The sequence below is a fragment of the Pongo pygmaeus genome, chromosome 1, assembly GCF_028885625.2.
Source record: "Pongo pygmaeus isolate AG05252 chromosome 1, NHGRI_mPonPyg2-v2.0_pri, whole genome shotgun sequence".
Lineage (NCBI taxonomy): Eukaryota > Metazoa > Chordata > Mammalia > Primates > Hominidae > Pongo > Pongo pygmaeus.
Window position 1 is genome coordinate 220,614,664 of NC_072373.2, and position 23,033 is coordinate 220,637,696.

The 23,033-nt window shown below is 43.3% G+C and overlaps 1 protein-coding gene across 4 annotated transcripts in view; it reads right to left on the reverse strand.

The window, feature by feature from the left end:
* The window catches only part of PEX14 (peroxisomal biogenesis factor 14), a 157,667-nt gene that overhangs the window by 18,173 nt on the left and 116,461 nt on the right, over positions 1-23,033 (reverse strand). For 2 of the 4 annotated variants that reach the window (XM_054439856.2, XM_063667977.1), the window contains one exon: positions 13,566-13,694. The exons of the other annotated variants lie outside the window; for them this stretch is intronic. In XM_054439856.2, the coding sequence (XP_054295831.1) occupies positions 13,566-13,694 (129 nt within the window). The remainder of the gene's footprint in view (positions 1-13,565; positions 13,695-23,033) is intronic. 4 annotated transcript variants of the gene reach the window in all.

Here is a 23,033-nt window from a genome sequence, read left to right on the forward strand (position 1 = left end):
TGGCTGGCAGTGGGCAGAAAGACAGGCCCAGAGAGGAGCAACAGAAACAGATCGTCTCTGCTCCGAACAGAAGGACCTGGCAGCCTGGATGGCAAAAGGCACCACAGTAGCACAACAGTAGTCATGTTGGAAAATGCAAAGCCTGTATTTACACGTACATCCCATGAAAGACAATCTTTTCCACTTTTCATGGGCTACAATGCTATTAGCAGTGTCATCTTTAGGCAGGAAGGACACCGAGAGGCATATCTATATCCCCTCTCCATAGATTAAAAAATATGAGCTCTAATTAAGCTGTTAAGAATTCAGAAGAGTCCAGAAATAGACCCATGCTTACATGGTCAACTGATTTTTGATAAAGAGGCCAAGGAAGCTCTATGGGGAAAGGATAATTTTTGCCACAGCCATGCTGAACAACTGGATATCCATAGGAAAAAAAATGAACCTTGACTCTCACCTTATACCATACACAAAAATTAACTCAAAATGGGTCACACCGAAACAAAAAAGCAAAAACTATAAAACTTCTATAAGAAATCAGAAAGCATAGAAGAAAATCTTTGCAACCTTGGAGTAAACAAAAACATCTTAAGATATAAGAAGCATGAACCAAAAAGGAAAAAACTGATCAAATGGACACCATCAAAATTTAAAGCTTTTGCTTTTCAAAAGGCACTGTCAAGAAAATGAAGAGACAAGCCATAGGCTGGGAGAAAATATCTGCCAAGCATATATCTGACAAAGGACTTGTAACTAGAATACATAAAGAGCTCTGACAATTCAATAATAATAAAAAGACAAAGTGGCTTTTAAAATGGGCATAAGATTGGAAGAGACTCTTTACAAAAGATATATGAATGGCCAATAAGTACATGAAAATATGCTTGATGTCTTAGTCATTAGGGAAATCCAAATTAAAAGTACTATACAATAAGGTTCTATTACATACACATTAGAATGGCTAAACTCAAAAATGAGACTATCCGGTGTTGACAAAGATATGGAGCAACTGAAACTCTTACATATTGCTGATGGGAACACAAATGCTACAACCATTTTGGGAAATAGTTTTGACAGTTTCTTTTAAAGTTAAACATGTACCTAACATGTGACTAAGCCATTCCACTCCTAGGAAATGGAAGTATAAGTGCACATAAAGACTTATACATGAATGTTCACAGCAGCTTTACTCATAATAGCCCCAAACTAGGAGTGAGCCAGATGACTACCAACTGGTCAACAGATAAAGAAATTGCGGTACATGGAGAAACAGAAGTTAGCACTATAGCCAGTTGGCCAGTCCTACTTTAGCCTATTTTTATATAGCCATGAGCTAAGAATGGTTATTATTTTTTTTTTTTATTTTGGCGGGGGGGACAGAGTCTCGCTCTGTCACCCAGGCTGGAGTGCAGTGGCACAATCTCAGCTCACTGCAACCTCCACCTCATGGGTTCAAGTGATTCTCCTGCCTCAGTCTCCCAAGTAGCTGGGACTACAGCCATGCCACCACGCCCAGCTAATTTTTATATTTTTAGTAGAGATGGGGTTTCACCATGTTGGCCAGGCTGGCCTCAAACTCCTGACCTCAAGTGATCCACCCACCTCACATCCCAAAGCGCCGGGATTACAGGCGTGAGCCACCGCGCCCAGCCTGGTCATTAAATTTTTAAAGAATTGTGGTCATGGGAAAGGGAGAAGAAGAACAGGAAGAGGAAGAAGGAGGAGAAAGAAGAGAGGATGGAGGGAGAAGAGAAAAAGGTGAGAAGGAAAACATGTGACAGAGACATATGTGGCTCACAAAGTCTAAAATATACCCATTTAAAGAAAAAGTCCAGGCGGTGGCTCAAGCCTGTAATCCCAGCACATTGGGAGGCCAAGGCAGACGGATCACCTAAGGTCGGGAGTTCAGGAGTTCGAGACCAGCCTGACCAACATGGAGAAACCTCGTCTCTACTAAAAATACAAAATTATCCAGGCGTGGTAGCCCATGCCTGTAATCCCAGCTACTTGGGAGGCTGAGGCAGGAGAATCACTTGAACCCACCCGGGAGGTAGAGGTTACAGTGAGCCGAGATCGCACCATTGCACTCCAGCCTGGGCAACAAGAGTGAAACTCCGTCTCAAAAAAAAAAAAAAAAAAAGAAAAAGAAAGCCCACTGATCTCTGGAATACAACTCAGTAATGAAAAAGAATGATATCTCTCTCTCTCTGTGTATATATATATGTGTGTGTATATATATGTAAAGTTATATATATTTGTGTATAATATATATAAATATATAATAAATATACTCTGGGCAACAGAGTGAGATGGTGTCTCCAAAAAACTAACACTATAAAACTTCCTAGAAGACAATATAGGAGAAAGTCTCTTCAACCTTGGGGAAGACAAAGGTTTCTTAGGATGCAAAAACCATGAATCACAATCATCGTATAGACATAAATAGTTCATTCCTTTTATATGTATTTTCCAAATATATATTACATATATTTACATATAATACAGAAATGCATATATAAATTATATATGAATATAATTCTATGTATTTATATAAATATGTATTTATATATGGATACATATGTATGTATATAAAAACATGAATCGATCTCAAAACCATTATGTTATGGTAAAGAAACCAGACACAAAAGTCTACATACTATATGGTTCCATTTATATGAAATGTTTTATTTTTATTTATTTATTTATTTATTTATTTATTATTTTTTTGAGATGGAGCTTCGTTCTGTCACCCAGGCTGCAGTACAATGGCGCAATCTCAACTCACTGCAACCTCCACCTCCCGGGTTCATGGGATTCTCCTGCCTCATCCTCTTGAGTAGCTGGGATTACAGGCGCCTGCCACCACGGCCAGCTAATTTTTGTACGTTTAGTAAAGACAGGGTTTCACCATGTTGCCCAGGCTGGTCTCAAACTCCTGACCTCAGGTGATCTGCCCTCCTCAGCCTCCCAAAGTGCTGGAATTACAGGCATGAGCCACCGCACCTGTTCTATACGAAATGTTTGAAAAGGCACAGGGAACTACAGTGACAGAGCAGAGATTGGTGGTTAACAGAAACCAGAGGCAGGGGAAAAGGATGACATAAAGGGCACAAAGCAACCTTCTGGGGTGATGGAAATTTTCTATATTGTGACTGTAGTGCTGGTTACAGGAGTTAAATGAGTTACAACTTGTTTGTACAACTCATTGAATTGTATACTTAAAATTGATGTATCTTATTGTATGTAAATTATACTTAGAAAAAGCTAATTAGAAAGAAAAGAATTAAGAAGGATCCAGAAACATAAAACTACCACATCCAGGCCGGGCGCAGTGAGTGGCTCACGCCTTTAATCCCAGCACCTTGGGAGGCCGAGGCGGGCGGATCACAAGGTCAGAAGATCAAGACCATCCTGGCTAACACAGTGAAACCCTGTCTCTACTAAAAATACAAAAAATTAGCCGGGCGTGGTGGCGGGTGCCTATAATCCCAGCTACTCGGAAGGCTGAGGCAGGAGAATCGCTTGAACCCGGGAGGTGGAGGTTATAGTGAGCTGAGATCGCACCACTGCACTCCAGCCTGGGTGAAAGAGCGAGACTCCATCTCAAAAAAAAAAAAAAAACAGAAAAACTACCACATCCAGCAATTCCACTCCTAATTCCACTCCTAGATATCTACCCAAGAGGAATGAAAACATATGTGCACACAGAACTTGCACTGAAATGTTCTTTGCAGCATTATTCATCTTCACCAAAATTGGAGACAATCTAAATGTCCATTGACTGCTGAACTGATGGACAAAATGAGGTACAACCAGACAACAGAATACTATTCCATGGTAAAACGGAATGAAGTACTGATACATGCTACAATAGAGATGAACCTCAAAAACATCAGGTTAAGTGAAAGAGGCCAGGTACAAGAAATCACATATTCTGATTCCATTTACCTGAAATGTCCAGAAAAAGGGAAATTTACAGTGATGAAAAGGAGATTAGTGGTTGCCTGGGGCTAAAGGTGGGAAGAGGGATTAACAGTAAATGGGCCCAAAGGATCTTGCAGGGGAGGTGAAGTACTCTAAAGCTGATTTATGGTGATGGCTGCATCACTCGGTAAAGTTACTAAAAATCATTGAATTATATAGTTGAAACGGATGAGTTGTATGACATATAAAGTATACTTCAACAGCTTTGTTTTTTTTTTAATTTTTTTTTTTAAAAGAGGAATCTAGAAACAGACCCATTCATGTGTAGTCAGTTGATTTTTTTTTCTTTTTTTTTTTTTGAGACGGAGTCTCGCTGTTGTCACCTAGGCTGGAATGCAGTGGCACAATCTCAGCTCACTGCAACCTCCGCCTCCCAGGTTCCAGCCATTCTCCTGCCTCAGCCTCCTGAGTAGCTGGGATTACAGGCACCCGCCACCACGCGCAGCTAATTTTTGTACTTTTAGTAGAGACCGGGTTTCGCCATGTTGGCCAGGCTGGTCTCGAACTCCTGAGCTCAGGCAATCTGCCCACCTTGGCCTCCCAAAGTGCTGGGATTACAGATGTCAGCCACCACGCCCGGCTGTGAGTTGATTTTTTATAAAGAGACATGTAACTCAATGGGGATAAGACAATCTTTTGAACATAAGGTATAGGCACAACTGGATATCCATATGGGGAGAAACGAACATTGATCTTCGCCTCACACCATTCACGAAAATTAACTAAGAATAGATCACAGACCTAAACATAAAAACTAACGCTATAAACTGGGTGCAGTGGCTCATGCCTGGGCCACATGGTGAAAACCCATCTCTCCACAAAATATAATAATTAGCCAGGCGTGGTGGCACATGCCTGTAGTCCCAACTACTTGGGAGGCTGAAGCAGGAGGATCACTTGAGCCCATGAGGTAGAGGTTGCAGTGAGCCACCATCAGGCCATTGCATTCCAGCCTGGGTGACAGAGTGAGACAGTGTCTCCTAGAAGACAATATAGGAGGAAGTCTCTTCAACCTTGGGATAGACAAAGGCTTCTTTAGGATGAAAAACCATGAATCATAAAAGGAAAAAAAGATAAATATATCTCATCAAAATTAAAATTGTGTGATCTTCAAAAGGTAATGTTAAGAAAATAAAAAAGCAAGCCACCAACTGGGAGGAAATACTCGTAATACATGTATCTGACCAACGACTTGAATCCGGAATACATTAAAAACCTCATTCAACTCAGTAAGAAGACTGTTAATAATGGGCAAAATACTAAAACACACTCTTCTCAAGAAAGATGCAAGTGGACAATAAACACACAAAGAGAGGCTCAACCTAATCAGTCATCAAATAAATATAAACCCAAACCACCATGAGATACCATCATATACATACTAAATTGCTAAAATTAAAAAGACTGAGAAGACCAACTGTTGGGGATATGTAGCAACTAGAACTCTCAAACATTGCTGGTGGGAAGGTAAAATGATGCAACCACTCCAGAAAACAGTTTAGCAGCTTCTTATAAAGTTAAACATACACTTAACATATAAACCAACAATTCTACTCCTAGGCGCTCACCCAAGAGAAATAAAAACATACAAAGACTTGTATACGAATGTTCACAAAAGTTTTATTCGTAATAGCTCAAAGCTGGAAACAACCCAAAGTCCATCAACTGGTGAATGGATAAACAAACTGTGGTGCATCCCTACAATGGAATACCACCCACCCAATGGTAAAAAGGAAAAGGCTTCAGATGCGTACAGCAATTTGGGTGAATCTCAGCAACATTATGCTGAGCGGAAAAAAAAAATAGAAACAAGAGAGTACAATACTGTATGATTCTATTTATATTAAAAAAAGAAAAAAACTCTAGGAAAGAAATCTAATAGGTAGTAATAGAAAGCAGATCAGTGGTTGCCCTCAAGCCAGGATCAAGGAGGGTGGATTGACTGGAAATGGGACCCAAGGGAACCTTTCAGGGTATTGGAAATGTTCTGTCATGTGGTGATGGTTATATGGAAATGTACACTTATCAAAACTCAAATTGTACAATTAAAATGGGTGTATTTTATTTTAAGTAAATTACATCTCAATAAGACTTTTAAAAAATAAAAAATCCATTCAGAATTTTTTTTTAAAAAGAGCTACAGGAAATCAGGAGTGCTTGGGAACACTACCCAGTGGTGTAGGCTCTAAGTTTTCTCTCTGCACAGCTTGCAGCTGGGACCAAGAGAAGCCAGACCTGAGAATTCTAATGCAACTTTAAAAAACGTACCTGTAATATTAGATATATATAAAAGAATATAACATTTATTTAAGTTATAAGAACAGGAATACAATGAGCAATTCTAAACCTGCCTAATTTACTAGCTAAAACTTTCCAAATACCACTGAAGCTAGCCATGTGTTCCTCCCCAGCCCAGAGGTAACCATTATCCTAAACCTAGTATTTATCAGAACTCAAACCTCCTACGGGATATGGAAAGCTGAGGACATGTGCTACCGAGATCAGGACTACATCTCAACCTTACTCGCAGGCAAGGATGACCATGCAAGATCCAGCCAATGGGGAGAAAGTGGAAGTGACATGGGCAATTTCCAAGAGGTGTCCTTAGAAGGCAGCCTGCCCTTTTCCTGCCTTCTCTCCGCTCTCGCTGGCTGGACAGCAGGTGGGATAGTTGGAGCTGAAGCATTCACACTGCACCACGAGATGGGTGACAGCCAGTCAGGAATGCAGAGCAGTGAGGCAGAGCAGGGTTCCTGCAGACCACAGAGCCTCCTGGCAGCCTGGGCTGCCTACATTTATGTAATAGAGAAAAATTCCTCTCTCTTTAAGCCACTCTTGTTTGGAGTTCTCTGTCACCTGTAGCAGAATTTTCTAAAACTAACACACTGTCAGCACAGCCAGAATCCTAACTGCCATCAACACCAAAGACTTGTAATGGTCCAAGAAACCTAAGGAAAGGATCACTTCATTTCGGTTCCTTCCCATGATACTTACCCTCTTCAACATCCGTGAATGGCATTTATCCAGCCCCCACATGGCACCACACCAGGCAGAACACACAACAACAAAATGGAGAGAGTGCTTGCTAATCCAAACCGGCACCACGGACAAAAGAAAACACGATTTCCTCAAAATTAAAGAAATACTTTCTTCATATACAAACCAGTAACTTTCAGGTAGCAAAAAGAGAGATTTGTCTGCTAAACCAGCAGAGAAAGAAATGGAAGCATGAGAGAGAAATGGAAGAGACAGAGAGAGAGGTGGAGGCGACATTTGCTATTTTGCTTTCTGACGGGAACCCCAAGGCTGCCCATGCATGCTTTCTGTTTACTGTCACCTCCGTATCACTTACGCACAGGCCACCCTGGCCCCGGGCCTTTGCTGTTTCCTCTCCACAGTGATGCCTTCCTTGACGCCTTGGGTCTACCTTACGGCTGACTGATCTTCAAAGCCAGTTCAAGTCCTGCCCCTTCCAGAAAGCCTTGCCTAAGACTAGCGCTCTGGGAATTTCCTTTGTTCTCAAATTCTGAAAGCTCTCAACATTCTCACCATGCAAGGTGATGTGGGATGGTCTTCCCTGTCTTTCTCCAAGCAATGGAGGGCTTCCCTCTACGATGAACAGCAGCTCCTGAAGGCGGGTCCCATCCCCTACTACTTCCATAGCCTGCCCAGAGCAGTCTGCACCAGCTGAGCTCACAGACAGTATCACCGACCAGCCACCAGGGCAGCTCGTCCGCATGACAGCCTTTCCATTCTCAAGCACATTTCCACCCCTGTTAATCCATTCCACAAGCATTTCTAGAACACCTGCTCAGACAGAGCCTCAGGCCACTAGATTTTTTTAAGCCTCAGAACTCACAGTTTAATAGGGGAGACACTGGAATAAATGTTTAAGTGCAGTGGGGCGGGGTGGGGAGTCTAGGGGCCTGAGGGGAGCCTCCCTCCAAGTCAGAATGGAGGCACTGGAAAGACTCCATGGAGGAGTGAGTGCTGGCCCAACCATGAAGAACGACAATGAGCACACAGGGTAGGCACTACAGGCTCGGCACAGGAACAACGGCCTCCGACTGATGCCCCCCAACCCATGTCTCCCCTAACTAACATGGCACCTGCTGAGACGATACAAATAATTTTAATATTAGTCTAAGAATAAAATGGCCAAATAGGTCGTATGGCACAAAAATAATTAGATGATGCATTTCAAAGTAAAACATCACTGTGCTTTTGGCTGTCCTCTGTCGGAGTTGACAGAGCCACCCTTTCTCCAGCCATTTCTTCTGACTCTCATCCCATGCTCCAGCCACTCTGAACAACTCAGAGTTTCTTTCTTTTTGGTTTTTTAGAGGCAGGGCCTTGCTCTGGCACCCAGGCTGGAGTGCAGAGGTACAATCATGGTTCACTGCAGACTCGACCTCCTGGGCTCAAGCAATCCTCCCACCTCAGCCTCCCAAGTACATGCACCACCATGCCTGGCTAGTTTTGTTTTTTAAATTTTTTTACAGAGATGGCATCTCACTATGTTGCCCAGGCTGGTCTTGAACTCCTAGCTTCAAAGTGCTCCTCCTGTCTCGGCCTCTCGAAGAGTTGGGATTATAGGCGCCACATCCAACAACCTGGAGTTTCTTAAATTCACCAGTTTCACATCTATAGGCTTTTGTGTTAGCCTGGAATGCTCTTGTCTATCCTGTCTGATCACTGAACCAATCAGCCCGCCACATCCAGTTAGACATCTGCTCTCTGAAGCTTCCCATCACCTCTTCTGTGCCACCGTCCTCACCGGGGCCACCTGACAGGCACTGTTATGTTGGCCTAACCGTCTTTCCTATCAGACGGGAGCAACCAGAGACAGCGATCAGGTCTTGTTAATCTCTTTAGCTCAGGGGTCTGGCACACAGTAGGTATTCAATAACAATGCTTGCTCAGTGAATTAAGATAATCACAGATAAGTTTATGTTACTACACAGGGCTACAAAAGAAGTAAACAGAGGAATAACTCACTCTCAGGATTTCTAATCAAATGGTTCAAAACCTTTCACGGGCCTCAGACACTGATATCCTATTTTGAGAAGAGGCAACTGAAGCTCTAGGTCAGTCTTTGAAGGGGTTTAAATTGTTTTTCAAAGACAGTGGAGGGAAAATGTTCAAATCTAAGAAGAAATTATTATCCTACAAAATTTACACTGGTCCTGCTTATATCTCAAAGCTTCTTGGTCTCTCTGGAGGACGAAGACAAATCAGCTTGGGGTGAATCAATCAACCAGCATTTATCAGGCCTCTGCTCAGGACTGGGCTAGGCCTGCACCTATACACATGCACTGACTCCCAAAGTAAAGCCAGACAAGAAACCAAAATGAGAAATGGAGAATGTCAAATCTTCTCTCGAATCACAGCCTGACTTCTCCTGAATTGTACTAACTTTCTTCTAACCTCTGAGAGCACTGGTTTATGCTCACACCAGGTGACACCAAGCTTCCCCTTGGTGCCAACCTCCTATCACTTTCACAAAAGCCTTCCCTGACTCTAGCCCACATTAATTCTTCTCTTTTCTGTATTTCAGAATTTCAGAATTTCTTGTCTGTATAATTAATTTTGGCATTAAATCACAACATCTTATATTATTATCCTTTTCTCAAGAGTTTATCTTATCTTTCCCAAAGAGCTGGCAAGATGCTTAAAGATTGGGTTTTGGATCTCTCGCATGATACAGTACTGAGCATATAAGTAGATGGTTAATAAAAATACTGAGAAATTAAACTGTTACTATTCGGGCAGGTCTCTACGTTCTCTCTGCCAACACTGGCATTTGCTAACATCTCAAGGTCAACCACATTCACCAAAGAACAGAGATGCCAAAAGAGGCACTCAGTGGCACACCTGCCACTGAGCAGGTGGGCCAGCAAGTTCAAAGGTGAACAGCACTGGGCTCCCTGGGGTGGTCTTGGAAAAGCTACCCTACCCTGAGACCTGAGTGTTTGGGGCTAGGCCCAGGGGATCCCATTTTCTAGGCTTGAGCTCAGAGATGGAATGTCCGTAAAAAGCCAAGAACTGGGAAGGAAAAGGCTGCCGGGGATCTAGATGTAAAATCGGCAGGAACACACAAGAACCGAGGCCATAAATCCCTCCCAGACGCAGACAATGCCTCAGTGATAAGCATGCAGATTGTGCACCTAGTTCAGAAACTCCCCTGAGTTTGCTCGTAATTAAGGGGGTTAGAAAGGTAAAAAAATATATAAACCCAATTAATCATTTAAATATTTAAAGTCAGATTTTTCCCTCACTCCAGGATTAGTATATTTCATAACGCCAGCAGCAGACAGCCCTGGTTTTTACTGGGGTTCATTTTAGAGCATGTTTAAACTAGTCAGATTGAGTGATGCTTCCAGCAACTAATCGCATGTCAAATAAAAGATATTTTATGTAATAAATTACCGCTACAAGTAATTCAAATGTCATTTATCAGTTTTATTATCAGTCAGGCAAAGTCTTGTTTCTCTATATTAATCAAAATCAAGCTTTTTTTTTTTTTTTTTTAAGCAGTTTTGACACCTCTTGGCAAAAGTACAGAAGTGAAGAGGTAGAGTCACCCCCGGAGTGAGAGGAGCAATGTAACGGTATGAGAAGAATGAAGCTCAATGATGACAACTAAAAACTTCAGGTATTTAAAATTATCATTACCATTGTTTTTACACTAGTGTCAAAGCAGGAAGAAGTCTGTGTCTAAGAATGTGTATTTTATTTTTAGGGCTGGGAGGCTCTTAAAAATATTCCTACCTAAATACCTCAATGTGTATTGCTTTTTCTCAGAGCGATCTGGACATGAGTATGATTTAAATAACTGAATTGCCCCTCCCCACCCCATTCTTTTTCCTCTTTCAGAAAGACTAACAGTTTAACCCTTTGTGTCTATGGAAAGTAGGTGAACATATAATGTTTTAGGCCAACTCTGTGATCAACCAGAACAATTTGTTCTGAGTAAGAAGTTTCCAAGTAGCCGAGAGACCTGTTCGGTATTAAGCCACTGGAGGAAACAGCTGGAACAGAACAGATGTGCATCTTAGAAAATTCTGCACCCCAGCTGCCGCTGCCTATCCTCAACAAATCCCATTACATGGCTGGGCTCAGGGACACAACTAAAGAAAAAGTGTGCAGACTCAGCCTTTGGTTAAAAAGAAGCACATAAAGTCAGCTTAGGACCCAAAGCAACTACAATGGATTGGAAAAAATGCTGGCCAGGAAGGAGAAAGGAGCCCCAAGCTGACAAGTCACAGGTGCTAACCCAGTAGCCCGAATACAGGACAAGGCTCACCACTGAAGCTCTGCACCCTGCAGTGGGTCACCCAGGCAAGGCACTGACAGATTGACACACTTCAGCACACGCTCCCTGGCCTCCCCCATTCAGACTTCTGTGGACAGCCAAAGGAGGAGATCTCTAAATAAGATCCGTAACACAGACAGCAGATTCCAACCCACTGGCTGGCCCTTCAGCAAGTCCGGAGAAGAGAAGGCCTTTTTGGCTCTACCGCCAAGATCACACCTGCCTGGCTGCAGCTGAGCTGGATGAAAACAGTGCTGAGGTGAGGGAAAGAAGGCAGCTTCAGACCAGATGCTGGGGGATCAAAATGAATCTGTCATTTTTAAAATATGCCTTTTAAAATCTGATATCTAACACTTTTTTTTTTTTTTTTTTTTTTTGAGACAGAGTCTTGCTCTTGTCACCCAGGCTGGAATGCAATGGCATGATCTCAGCTCATTGCAACCTCCACCTCCTCGGTTCAAGCGATTCTCCTGCCTCAGCCTCATGAGTAGCTGGGATTACAGGCACCCGCCACCATGCCCAGCTAATTTTTGTATTTTTATTAGAGACAGGGTTTTGCCACATTGGCCAGGCTGGTCTCGAACTCCTGACCTCAAGTGATCCACCCGCCTTGGCCTCCCAAAGTGCTGGGATTACAGGCGTGAGCCACCACGCCCGGCCTGTTTGTTTTTTTGAGATGGAGTTTTGCTCTTGTTGCCCAGGATGGTCTCGAACTCCTGACCTCGTGATCCGCCCACCTCAGCCTCCCAAAGTGCTGGGATTACAGACGTGAGCCACTGCGCCCGGCCTTAAAATCTGATATCTAACAGTTTTAAACCATTTTTTGAAAAAATAAAACTTCTGAGAATAACAATTATAGAAAAGGCATTTTGAGAGATTACAGATCCAATCTTGAGTTTCTTTTTCTTTTTTTTGAGACAGAGTCTCGCTCTGTCACCTAGGCTGGAGTGCAGTGACGTGATCTAGGCTCACTGCAACCTCCACCTCCTGGGTTTAAGTGATTCTTCTGCCTCAGCCCCCTGAGAAGCTGGGATTACAGGCGTGTGCCACCACGCCCGGCTAATTTTTTGTATTTTTAGTAGAGACAGGGTTTCACCACGTTGGCCAGGCTGGTCTCGAACTCCTGACCTCAAGTGATCCGCCTGCCTTGGCCTCCCAAAGTGTTGGGATTACAGACGTGAGCCACTGCACCCTGCCTGTTTGTTTTTTTGACACAGAGTTTCGCTCTTGTTGCCCAGTCTGGAGTGCAATGGCACGATCTCGGCTCACTGCAACCTCCACCTCCCGGGTTCAAGCAATTCTCCTTCCTCAGCCTCCTGAGTAGCTGGGATTACAGGCGCCTGCCACCACATCTGGCTAATTTTTTGTATTTTTAGTAGAGACAGGGTTTCATCATGTTGGCCAGGCTGGTCTTGAACTCCTGACCTCAGGTGATCCATCTGCCTCAGCCTCCCAAAGTTCAGGGATTAGAGGCGTAAGCCACCATGCCTGGCCCAATGCTGAGTTTCATTAAAGAAACAAAATGGAGCTATTTTCCATAGCTTTGTAGTCAATTTTAGCCTTTTTAAACTTTTTATAAGTGATTTCGAGGAGGGCTTCTGGCTGCATTTTGGAGGTATGCATTTATAACTTGTTTGAAGAAACTTTATTCCTATAGTAGCTTGCATTTAAGAACAACGAAAGACCCCTCATGGGTCATGATCTCGTATAATTAAAAGCAACATTCAAAAAGGACCTTCATGTTTTAACCTGAAATTCCCTAACAGACTGCTACTACATAAACGTACAAAGTATAGCCAGGACAAGGGAGGGAGGGAAATGGAGGCTGACCTAAACTTACAAATATTAACTTAAAAAAATAAAAGTGGGAGACAGGTTATTGCAGTGAGCAAACAAGAATGCACCCATGAGTCAGATGTTCACGTTGTTTTTAGTGAAACAGTAACATTCAAAAGCACTGGTATGAGGAGATGGGAACAGAATCAATAAATAGTTGTACAGGTTTTCTGCATGTAACCAAAATACCTGAAACAACAATAAAATCATTTACTCTGATCCCTTGTCTCTTCTTAAACCTTTGTCACATACTTTAAAAAGTTTGTCTAGAAGACTGGGGTGTGTCACATTCCTTGGGAAAAACCTAAGAGCTTTCTGCTGCTCCCAGTTTCTCCCAGTTCGCTAAGTCTGGGAGATACAGAACACTGCCCTTTGGCCAGAGTCCTGAATCCCAATCAAGGTTAAGCAGGAGTTTGAGCGAGTGACTTACTGTATGGCTGAGATACAAGGTGAGGGGGCTGGACAGGAACCACCTGAGTGGCTGGGCCCAAGGACGAAGGCTCATCGGCAGCAGTGCCCGACTGCTGGAAGGCCATATCAATCTCTTCATCTGTCAGCCCTGGGGAGAAGAGGACATCATTGCAGGTGAGTACCTGTTGCCAGTGTCCATAGCTGCAACAGAATCTTCACTGAGCAAAGACTTTTACAGCCACAGAATGCCTCGCATCCTAGTAAGTTGCCTCCCCGATTTCAGATTCTCCGGAACCTCTCTCAGTTGCAATTTAACCTTAAGCGACAGAATATTAGCCTCAACACTGCTTCCAAATGTGGCTCATTCAATTTCCTTAATTTATCCTTGAGTTTATTGCTGCTTTTGAAGTCGCTCCATACTGCAATTCTCCATTCTTCCCCCGAAAACAGATACCATCAACTGCAAATGTGGCTCATTTTAATCTGTAATGGTGTTAAAAAAAAAAGAGGGGAAAAAACTAACAATAATGCATGAAAACAGACAGGGAAACAAAAAACTAATTATTGGGTGAGACGACTAATTAGTCTAGATCGTTTCTGAAGACGGGAATAATTTGCTTTATTTTATGACAAATGCAGAAATAAAAAGAAAAATCAGGACTGACTGTGATTAGTATGAATGGGATATAGAATATAAAGAAGAAAATAAAGCAAGAAAACAGATCAAAACAAGGCCAGGCCCAAACTTTCAGATGATTATTACTCTAGCCTATCACACGCTGCCTGTATCGCCTTTGGCTAGTTTTTCTTTTCCCTTTTTGAAATCCTCCCGACACTCTAAACCACACCATACATGGGACATCAGGAAGTAGCAGGGCGCCATCTGCAGTGGCTATGCCACGTGGAGAGGATTTGCCCATAGAAGAATAAAAGGCAAATGAAAACCCATGAAGGCCGCATTTCCAGTGGGGACACAGCTGTGATATTTCCACCGGGTCTGAGCCAATTTGGGACACTGACTCTTGGGAGGAGGAAGAGAGCCCCGACCAACCCAAAGAACAGAAAGAAATGTGGCGCTCAAGTATGAAAGGAGCGGTCGCACGGGGCCAACTCAGGAAGTAGATGTGTGTACAGAGGCGCTCCAGCTGCTGAGAGTGGGAAAAGCAGGTGGGAGGTCACTGTTAGTCTGCAAAAGACCACTCGGCCAGCCCTTGCTGTTCCGGGAATCCCAACATCCAAGCGAGCTGCAACACAGAGCTTTTAAATTACAGCCGAGAGCTTTTCCACATCTGGTCGGCAGCTCTCCATTAGAAGCCCACAGCATGGTATATTTGCCCCTGGGGGTAGATGAAGTACAAGGAGGTTCTGAGGATCAGCATCTTCAAAAGGATGGTGCCTCATACTCCGTGCCTAGGGGCTAATAGATGGTGCACATTAATGCTTTAAAGCACAGCTCTGCCCTGTACCATACTGGCATGTGAGTTGACTGCAGCCACCCCTCAAACTTTTCATGCCCTACCACAGTTGGTCAAAGGAAAATGCCCGAACTTTTCTAAACAGCCCTGGACTCTTTTTTTCCCTTCTCTGTGCTGAGGAGTTGAGGACTATCCCCATTTAAAACTGCAGCTGTTCCCCTCTTTACCCTCTTCACACAGTGGAGCTGGCCAAGGGCAGGCACGGCCTCACCACTGGGAAGTCTGAAGAGCCACCGGGTTGCCCTGATAGCACCATGCTCTCAACAGATTGGTAGGTTGGATGAAAATGCTTCCAGGGTTCACACCGCATCACGTACCACCTTCCAAAGACAAAAGCTGAAGGTCAGTAGAGTGGAGCTAGAGAGGGGGTGCTTGCTGCAAAGGGACTGCTTTACCCATAATTTCACCTCCCAAGAAGAACAGGGACAGGACCAACAGGCAAGCCAGGCAACAACAGAGAATATCCCCGCCCTGAGTTTGTGCCTCTCAGGTTCCAGCCTGCGTAGTGACTGCCGATGGCTCCTACTAAACAGGAAGGGGAACCCCTTTCGGAGCCCTGGTGGGAAAGACATTGTTTTAACCAGTTCATAATCAGCCATTAGAGAAGAAAGCAGCATCTGCGATGTCAGCACAGGCTGATGGTCACTGGTACACTACGGAATTTTATAAACCTGGTGGTTCGTGTGCCTTGTCAGCCGCTGGCTGCAAATGAAGATAATTTTCCCAAAAGGAGCATTCAGTTGCATTCTCATTTTCCCTTTTGGCTCTTTCAAATATAAACAAGTACAATAATGTTTAACACTGGGGAAATATACAGTAAGTTACAGACTGTGCTGTGGCCCTGAGAGCCGGAGCTGGTTAAAGGGACAGGACTCCCTGCCCGTAGTTCTGCCCTCTGGCCCTAAGCTTTTATGAAGCCTATTTTCCTAATAAAACATGTTCCTTGCATTATCGCAGCCAAGCTCAATAGTGAGGCCACAGTTGAAAGGGCATTAGTACTTCCTTCCAAGCTCTTGTTTTTCAGAGACCTTATCATTTGAGGCTCAAAATTTATATTGGCTGAAATTCTGATATCCCTGGTTCTCTGGGAGAGTCAGGATTTTGATTTAGTTATGGTAAATGAATCCTTTCTCTTCTTTCAAAAAATAAGCATTTTAACAATCTCACTGAATCATATTCACAGTTGGGCCATTATCCCGGTCACTGCCCTCATTTAACAGATAAGAAACCTGAGGCCCAAGAAGGGTAGAAACGATGCCCCACATCCTACTTGTAGAGAGTGGTGATGCGATGGGCACTCGAGGCTCTCCCTCTTCAGCCCAGTGACTTTCCACTACACCAGAGTTACAAAACATCAAATGGCAGACTCAAACTATGTCCTAGGTCTTCAGACTTGTTAAAGAGCTTGAGAGAAGGATTACATTTTCTTCTCCCTACCCTGCCACTCTCATCTACAGGAAGGAGCCAATGAATATTGTTTTGGGACTACATTGAAACAATACAGGAACTTAACCCCTGGCTCCTACCTGTAAATGACGCCTGGACAACTTTTTGAACAATACTAGACAGAAAAAGGCAGAATGTCCTCATCTTGTTCTCATTCTAATATTCTAACCCTAAATCAAGTCCAAATGCCTGTCACAGACTTCCCTGAGTGTCATCTTCCTCTGGAATGCCCCCACCTTAGGCAGAACTGGCCAGCTTCACAACTGCATTTACAGGACTCAGGTGATTCATTTGGAACTTAGGGAGACTGAGTGGGAACACCCACCTGTCTCCAGATCACAACTAGTTATCTGCCCAGTCATTGGCTCTTGGTGCTGTGATGACCCTGCCTTCAGGGTCAAAGTGCTGCCATGGAGCCAACATAGGACATCCCGGTGCCCTAGCCCCATCTTTCCCACCACTGCCAAGACAAACTGCTGATCTTAGATTGAGACCTTGCAGAATCCAAAAGGTTAAAAGGAATAATAAAGGAAACCGCCAATTGTAAATGAATTATATTTGGCTCTGAAAGCTGAGGCACAGGCTATATTATAAAAGGCATCTCTCTTTGCGTTGTTTACCATCACCCTGACTAATGCAGACCTTTTTTTTGTTGTTGTTTTAAATAATCTCATGCAAATTAGACACACACACTTCCTTCCAGTTGATTGCTATCTGCAAGGAATAATCTAACTGCAGAGGGACGGAGCAATGGCTGAGCAGGCAGAGAGCTGGAAGCAAAGGGCTTCACCGTCCTGCAAGCCTCCTCCCTCCTCTATTCATCTAAGTCCTCCTTTAGCTGCTATCTTTGGAAGAATTAGTCAATTTTAATAAAGCCCCAAATGTTCTTTTAGTTGAGGTATCAATATGCATTACCTGACACCACTAGCACTAGGCCTTGATGTTCTTCCTATAACTTCCTTTCTACCACTTGATGATTTTCAAGAGCCACCAGCTCCCCAACCCCCAGCCACCCAGTCTATAGCACTGACAATTAAAATATATTATTGATAGAGACTAACACTAAGAAATTCCCGTTCAGTTACCCTCTTCACTCACTAGCTCTAGTCAAAAGGAGGAGAAAGGGATGAGGGACCTTCTCTGAGAGGAGGGGAGGCAAAGAGGGTGTGGGCTGACTCTGAGAGGTAAAGAGGCCGCTTCATCTTTTCACGTCATAGTTACCTGATATGCAAAACTGAGAGCTCTCAATTCAAACCAAACTCTCTGAATGAAGATTCCATGTGCCCAGAGTGGGGCAGACTTCTCTTTCTCTCAGTTCTCTAGAATCTACTTGCAAAAACCTCCAGAAGAGCTCCCTGGACCCGGAGATGACTGCTGCCCTTGCATAGGAGCTGGGCCAAGCATCTCTTCTCCAGGGTGGGCATTTTTTTAAAAGGACAGAACAAGTGAGCTACATCCTATTGATTAATAAAACCCCGGTGTCACTGCTGCAGTGTCTGACCTGCATGGCCGCTGGGCTGCCACACTTGCCTATTTTTATCCCCTAGAAGATAAACAAATTGGCTTTCTTTTTCTCAAGGTTTCTGTTCAAATGCAAATAAAACCAAACTGATTGACTCTGTGAGCTGCAGGGGACTGGCTGCGACTGTGATGCCCTGGGGTCCTTTCCCACGACTCAGACCAAACCAGGGACCCGGAAGGGCTGTCTTTTCTCTGCGGGACAGGCCGTGCAAGGGTTTCTCAGGATAAGTAACCTCAGCAATGTCCCCAGTGACCGCTGGTCACTGCCACGGGGCCTGGCCCTGTGCAGGTGAAGCAGAAAGACAGATGACAGAAGACAGCAGTGTTCTCTTCATCTTTCAGGTCAAACAACAACCAGGACAGAAGTGTTAGGAAGAGTTTGAAAATAAGCAAGGTAATGAACTCCTGCCAGCGCCTTCCTGCTCAGCCCTAGTTTTATTATAAAAATGTGGCATCTGACTGGGATCACGGGAACAGGGCCAGGGTGCCAGTGACAAAGGGTGGCAGTCAAGGGCTGGTCACTGGGACCTCTTCCTCCCCGCTCCGCAGCCCCTCTATTTCTAGGACTTGGCCAATTCATCTGGGACTCACGGACACTGAGAGGGGGTCACCTCTCTCAGAACAACTAAGTTATCTGCCCCGGCACACTCTGGGAGGAGATGAGACAGAGAAGACAGCTGGCTAAAAATACTCCCCAAATTAAAAGAAAAAATCGACTCTCTCAGAAAAGGTTCAGGGAGGGGAAGGGGAAAAGTATTTTTATTTTATTTTATGAACATTTTGTTGGAACAGTAGAGTACAATAAGGACTCTCAGAGCCTCTAAAAGTCGTGGGATGACCTGGAGACCCCTATTTCCCAGTGCCTTGTATAAAATTGAATTTTTTAAACATAAATTACACGTAATGACGACATTGTAAAAACTAACAGTAATGGAAAGCTGTGCTGTATTTCATTAGCCTGTATTATTCCGTGCCACCTGATCCAGCCGGGCCTTGTTTATGAGGTAGTGTGTTAGCAGATGCCGATGGAAGCATTTGCTTCGACCTTGCTCTTCTCATTGGGGCATGAAATTACGACGGCAGCACCTTGATATTACAGCCATAAATACAGTAAACTGCAAATTTAAGCCAACGGCTCCTATTGTCTCTGAACATAAAGCTGATCGGTATTTATTTAAAAGGAGAACAAAAAAAATATTATATATCACCTTGTTTATGGGGCCTCCCCCACCCACTTTCTTATCCCCTCCCCCAGCCCCCCAACCTGTCTAATTCACTTGGTTAAAATATTAAGCAGATAAGCCAAACACTTTTTCCTCCACTGATTAACTATTCCCAAGCAGTGAAAACAGTTTCTGAGAAAACTAGTTCCAAATGTCACTACCCTGAATGCGAGAGTTTTTATAAGAATTGATCTGATGGGGAGTGGCAGTGGGCTGGTTGCCATCATCTTAATATTGATATGTAAATTCATGAACAAGACCTGAGACTTTCCCCTCTCCTTAAATGAGGGAAGTTCAAACAACAGGAGAAAAAGTTGCTGATGATGCCCTGAAGCTGAATGTCCTCTTGGTATCCTTCTGGAAATTGTTAGGCAGAAACATTATTTCAAAAAGCAGCAAAACACTGCCTCCTGCCACCTAAGGAAAGAAAGAAAGATATCTAACCAAGAAGATAATTCTCAGCTCAACACAGAGAGCTGAGGCACCTCTCATTAAAACTTGCACCAATCCCTCCTTATCCCAGTGAACCATAAAGACAATATATCCTTTAAATACATTAAATGTGGAAGAAAAATAAACACAAAGACAAAAGGACACTGGATATCACCCAGCCACATCTCCCAGTATAAATCACCAAGTAAAAAAGCCAGTGCACAATGTATTTCACTGCTAGCTGAAAGACTGAGGAAACTGGCAGGCTTGTTCCACTTGAAGCCTAAAGAGAAGGCAGGTCTGCTTTCTTAATGTCAACAGAAGAGGCAAAGAGGGATGTAAAAACTCAACCACGTCCAAGTTTGGAGGTTTCAAAGGGCTAGTGGTGGAAACCATGGAACAGCAGCAGGCAAGCTCAGAAGCCACTACCAGTGAAACACACAAAAGGCCATTTTAGCAGTGAATCAAATGCGAGTTTGGGGGAGCAGTTTAATTTCAAAGCAGACAGGCTGGGTTCACGGGGTCCAGTGCTCAGCAGTTTCAATGACACAGCCAAATCAACCAAGATCGAAAGTTTCTGTACATTTACTTTTGATAGGTTATTCCACAAGGCAGACGTACTCCCTTGGAGCCCTAAATTATATCAGACACATCAGTCATTGAGCTTAGCTCCTTCCGCATAAGGAGGAAACTTTCCTATAAAATTTATTGAGCTTCTCTGGGGAGTAGTATAACTAGTGAACAAGACAGAAGTGAGCTGCCCCTCTGTGTAACACAAATTGAGATCTCTCATATGAACGACTGGGAGGGTTTCCAATCAGCATCCATAATGTCTATTTTTAGATCTATATAATCTAAAGGTTTTTTTTTCTTTTAATCCCTCTCTGCTAAATTAGAAACAAAAACAAAGAGAAGTTATTTTCGATATTTGATCGATTCCAGAGGATTAATAGCAGGACAAATATCGTTGCGGCTGCCACAGACAGCAGGTCTTTGGCAACAGGTAGAAAAGTCAGCCCTTCCCACAGTATACTAACTTAAGTCCTAGGGAAGAAACTGTGTCCCTAAAGACCAAGGGGATGATAATCAGGAATCTCTGCTACTTAAATGCCAAGTAAGCCAAACGTGTGTTTGTGCATGCATGGAAAAGTCAAATTGATAAACACTTTTAGTGATACTTAAATCTTGCTCCTGTTTTCAGAAGAGGTCATGAAGGGTGGTTTAAAAAAAGCAATCAACTTGCCTTTGACAACCAAACAAAGAAATTCAGAACTGCAAGAAAAATTGGAGTTTATCTGACCTCTCTCCTATTCTTTTTCTTTTTTTCCTTCTGTTTTATAGATCAAGAAAAAGGGACAGAGAGAGGGGCCGGGACTTGCCCACAGCCCATGTGAGCCCCAGAATTGGATTCCTACACAGGGCTCTCTGTGCTGGGCAGGGGCAGGGGGCGGGGAGCATGGGCAGCCTGACACACCTACTGCCCTCTGCCACTTGACAGAGTCTGCATATTTTAAATAAGCAAACTCTCAGAATTAACACCCCTGAAAGAAGAAAGCCAAAGAGAACATCAGGAGCATGGGGGAAAACTAGATGAAGGGTACAGAGAAGTCCACACACACACACACACACACACACACACACACACACACACACACATATACAGTGTGTATACCTGAAAGAAAAGGAGGACAGGAAACTGGTAACACTGGTTATAGAGAGGACTAGTTGCTGGGGAACAGAGACTGAAGAACACTTTTCACTGCCTAGCCTTATGAATTTTGTTCCCTGTGAATAGATTTCTGATTCAAATAAATAAATTTAAGAACAAAGAAAATATTTGGGGAAAACAAACCAACCAGATTTGATCCTTAACAAAATCACAATGGTTCACACCATTTTCTGGAAGAGAAAAACCAAGACAGAAAAAGATACAAAGCCAAGTCTAGGAGCTAGGATTATAACAGAAAGACATCCACAATTTCTAACTTCTTGCTTAACCCATTGTGGCTGCGACCACAACAGCCAAGTACAAGGTAGCTTTTTTTTTTTAATGTGTTTTTAAAAGGCAGACATCTGTTCTATTTTGACACATCCTGGCTGCCCAAATGTTTCTTTCAGCTCTAAATATTTGCTTCACCAATGGAAATGTTTCCATCACTGCAACAAAACAAACATTTGCTTTGGGATGGGACGGCTAGCCATACGCCGTCTCATATGTTCTTTGAAACAGCCTGATTTGGGAAACAACTCCACTATAGGACACAAATCAAGGTAGAGATTTTTTGTTCCTTTAAGAAAATCTTGTCACAAGAGTTTGGTGCACTAGGGCACACTCTTTAGTCACTCAGCTGAATGCTATAAATGTTCCTTTGGGGTTTTCTTCTACATCTTGAACCTTAAATATGTGATCAGAAGGTCTATTATTTGGCATTCAGCTTACTTCCTAAAGATTTAAGCTCCCATGCAGCCATCAGATGTTCTTGCAAGTCCTCACATTAATCTGATATTAACACATGAAAACATGCTATGTCCTAATAGGTCAATACATAAATTACCTTGTCACCACCTAGTTGTGTATCTCAAATGAATCTGGTATTGGTTACTACTGTCAACATTATTAGTATTGAGATAAATATGTAGCACTCAACCAAATCCATAAATATTTGAGTGCTTATTCTGCTAGGCAATGTGAGAGTGCAAGATCTCATTTTCTCTACCTGTTAAATGGGAGCCTCCCTAGGACCCCTACCCCGCAGTTTCTTACGTTGAATGAGTTTTGTCTGTTTCTCTATCTGTAATGTATAATAGGTATAGTATATAGAATAATATAGATTATATATTGATAACAAAATGTCAACTGCAGGAAACATGGAAAATAAAGAAAAGCACACAAAAAACAAAAAAGAAATCATTCATATTTCCACTCTTCACTCAAAATAACAGCCAAGTGCATTAAACCCACGTGTAGCAGAGCGTTTTAGTTCTTTACATCTTTAACTCTTTGAGTTCCACGCTAATCCTGTGCAGGCCTGCCGAGGGACACGACACACGGTTTGCAGGCTCACGGTTCTGTTTGCAGGCTCACGGTTTTGTGGCACCTCCGAGCAGTGCCAGAAGTAGACACTTGATTCTCTCCATTTACAGAGGAGGAGCCTGAGGCTCACAGACATGAACTGGCCTATCTGAGATCTCACTGCTGCAGGGTGGAGGGCCAGGCTCGGATCCCAGGCCCAGGCGCCTCAGCACTACTCTCTATACAGCATGGGGCGGGGGTGGAATATTCCAAATCCCATTCAAGCTGAAAAGTAACACTGACATCTCTGACTTCCAGCCTGTCATCCAGATGTATTGGCAAAGTTATTGACTGGATTTTTTCAAATTAAAAACTGC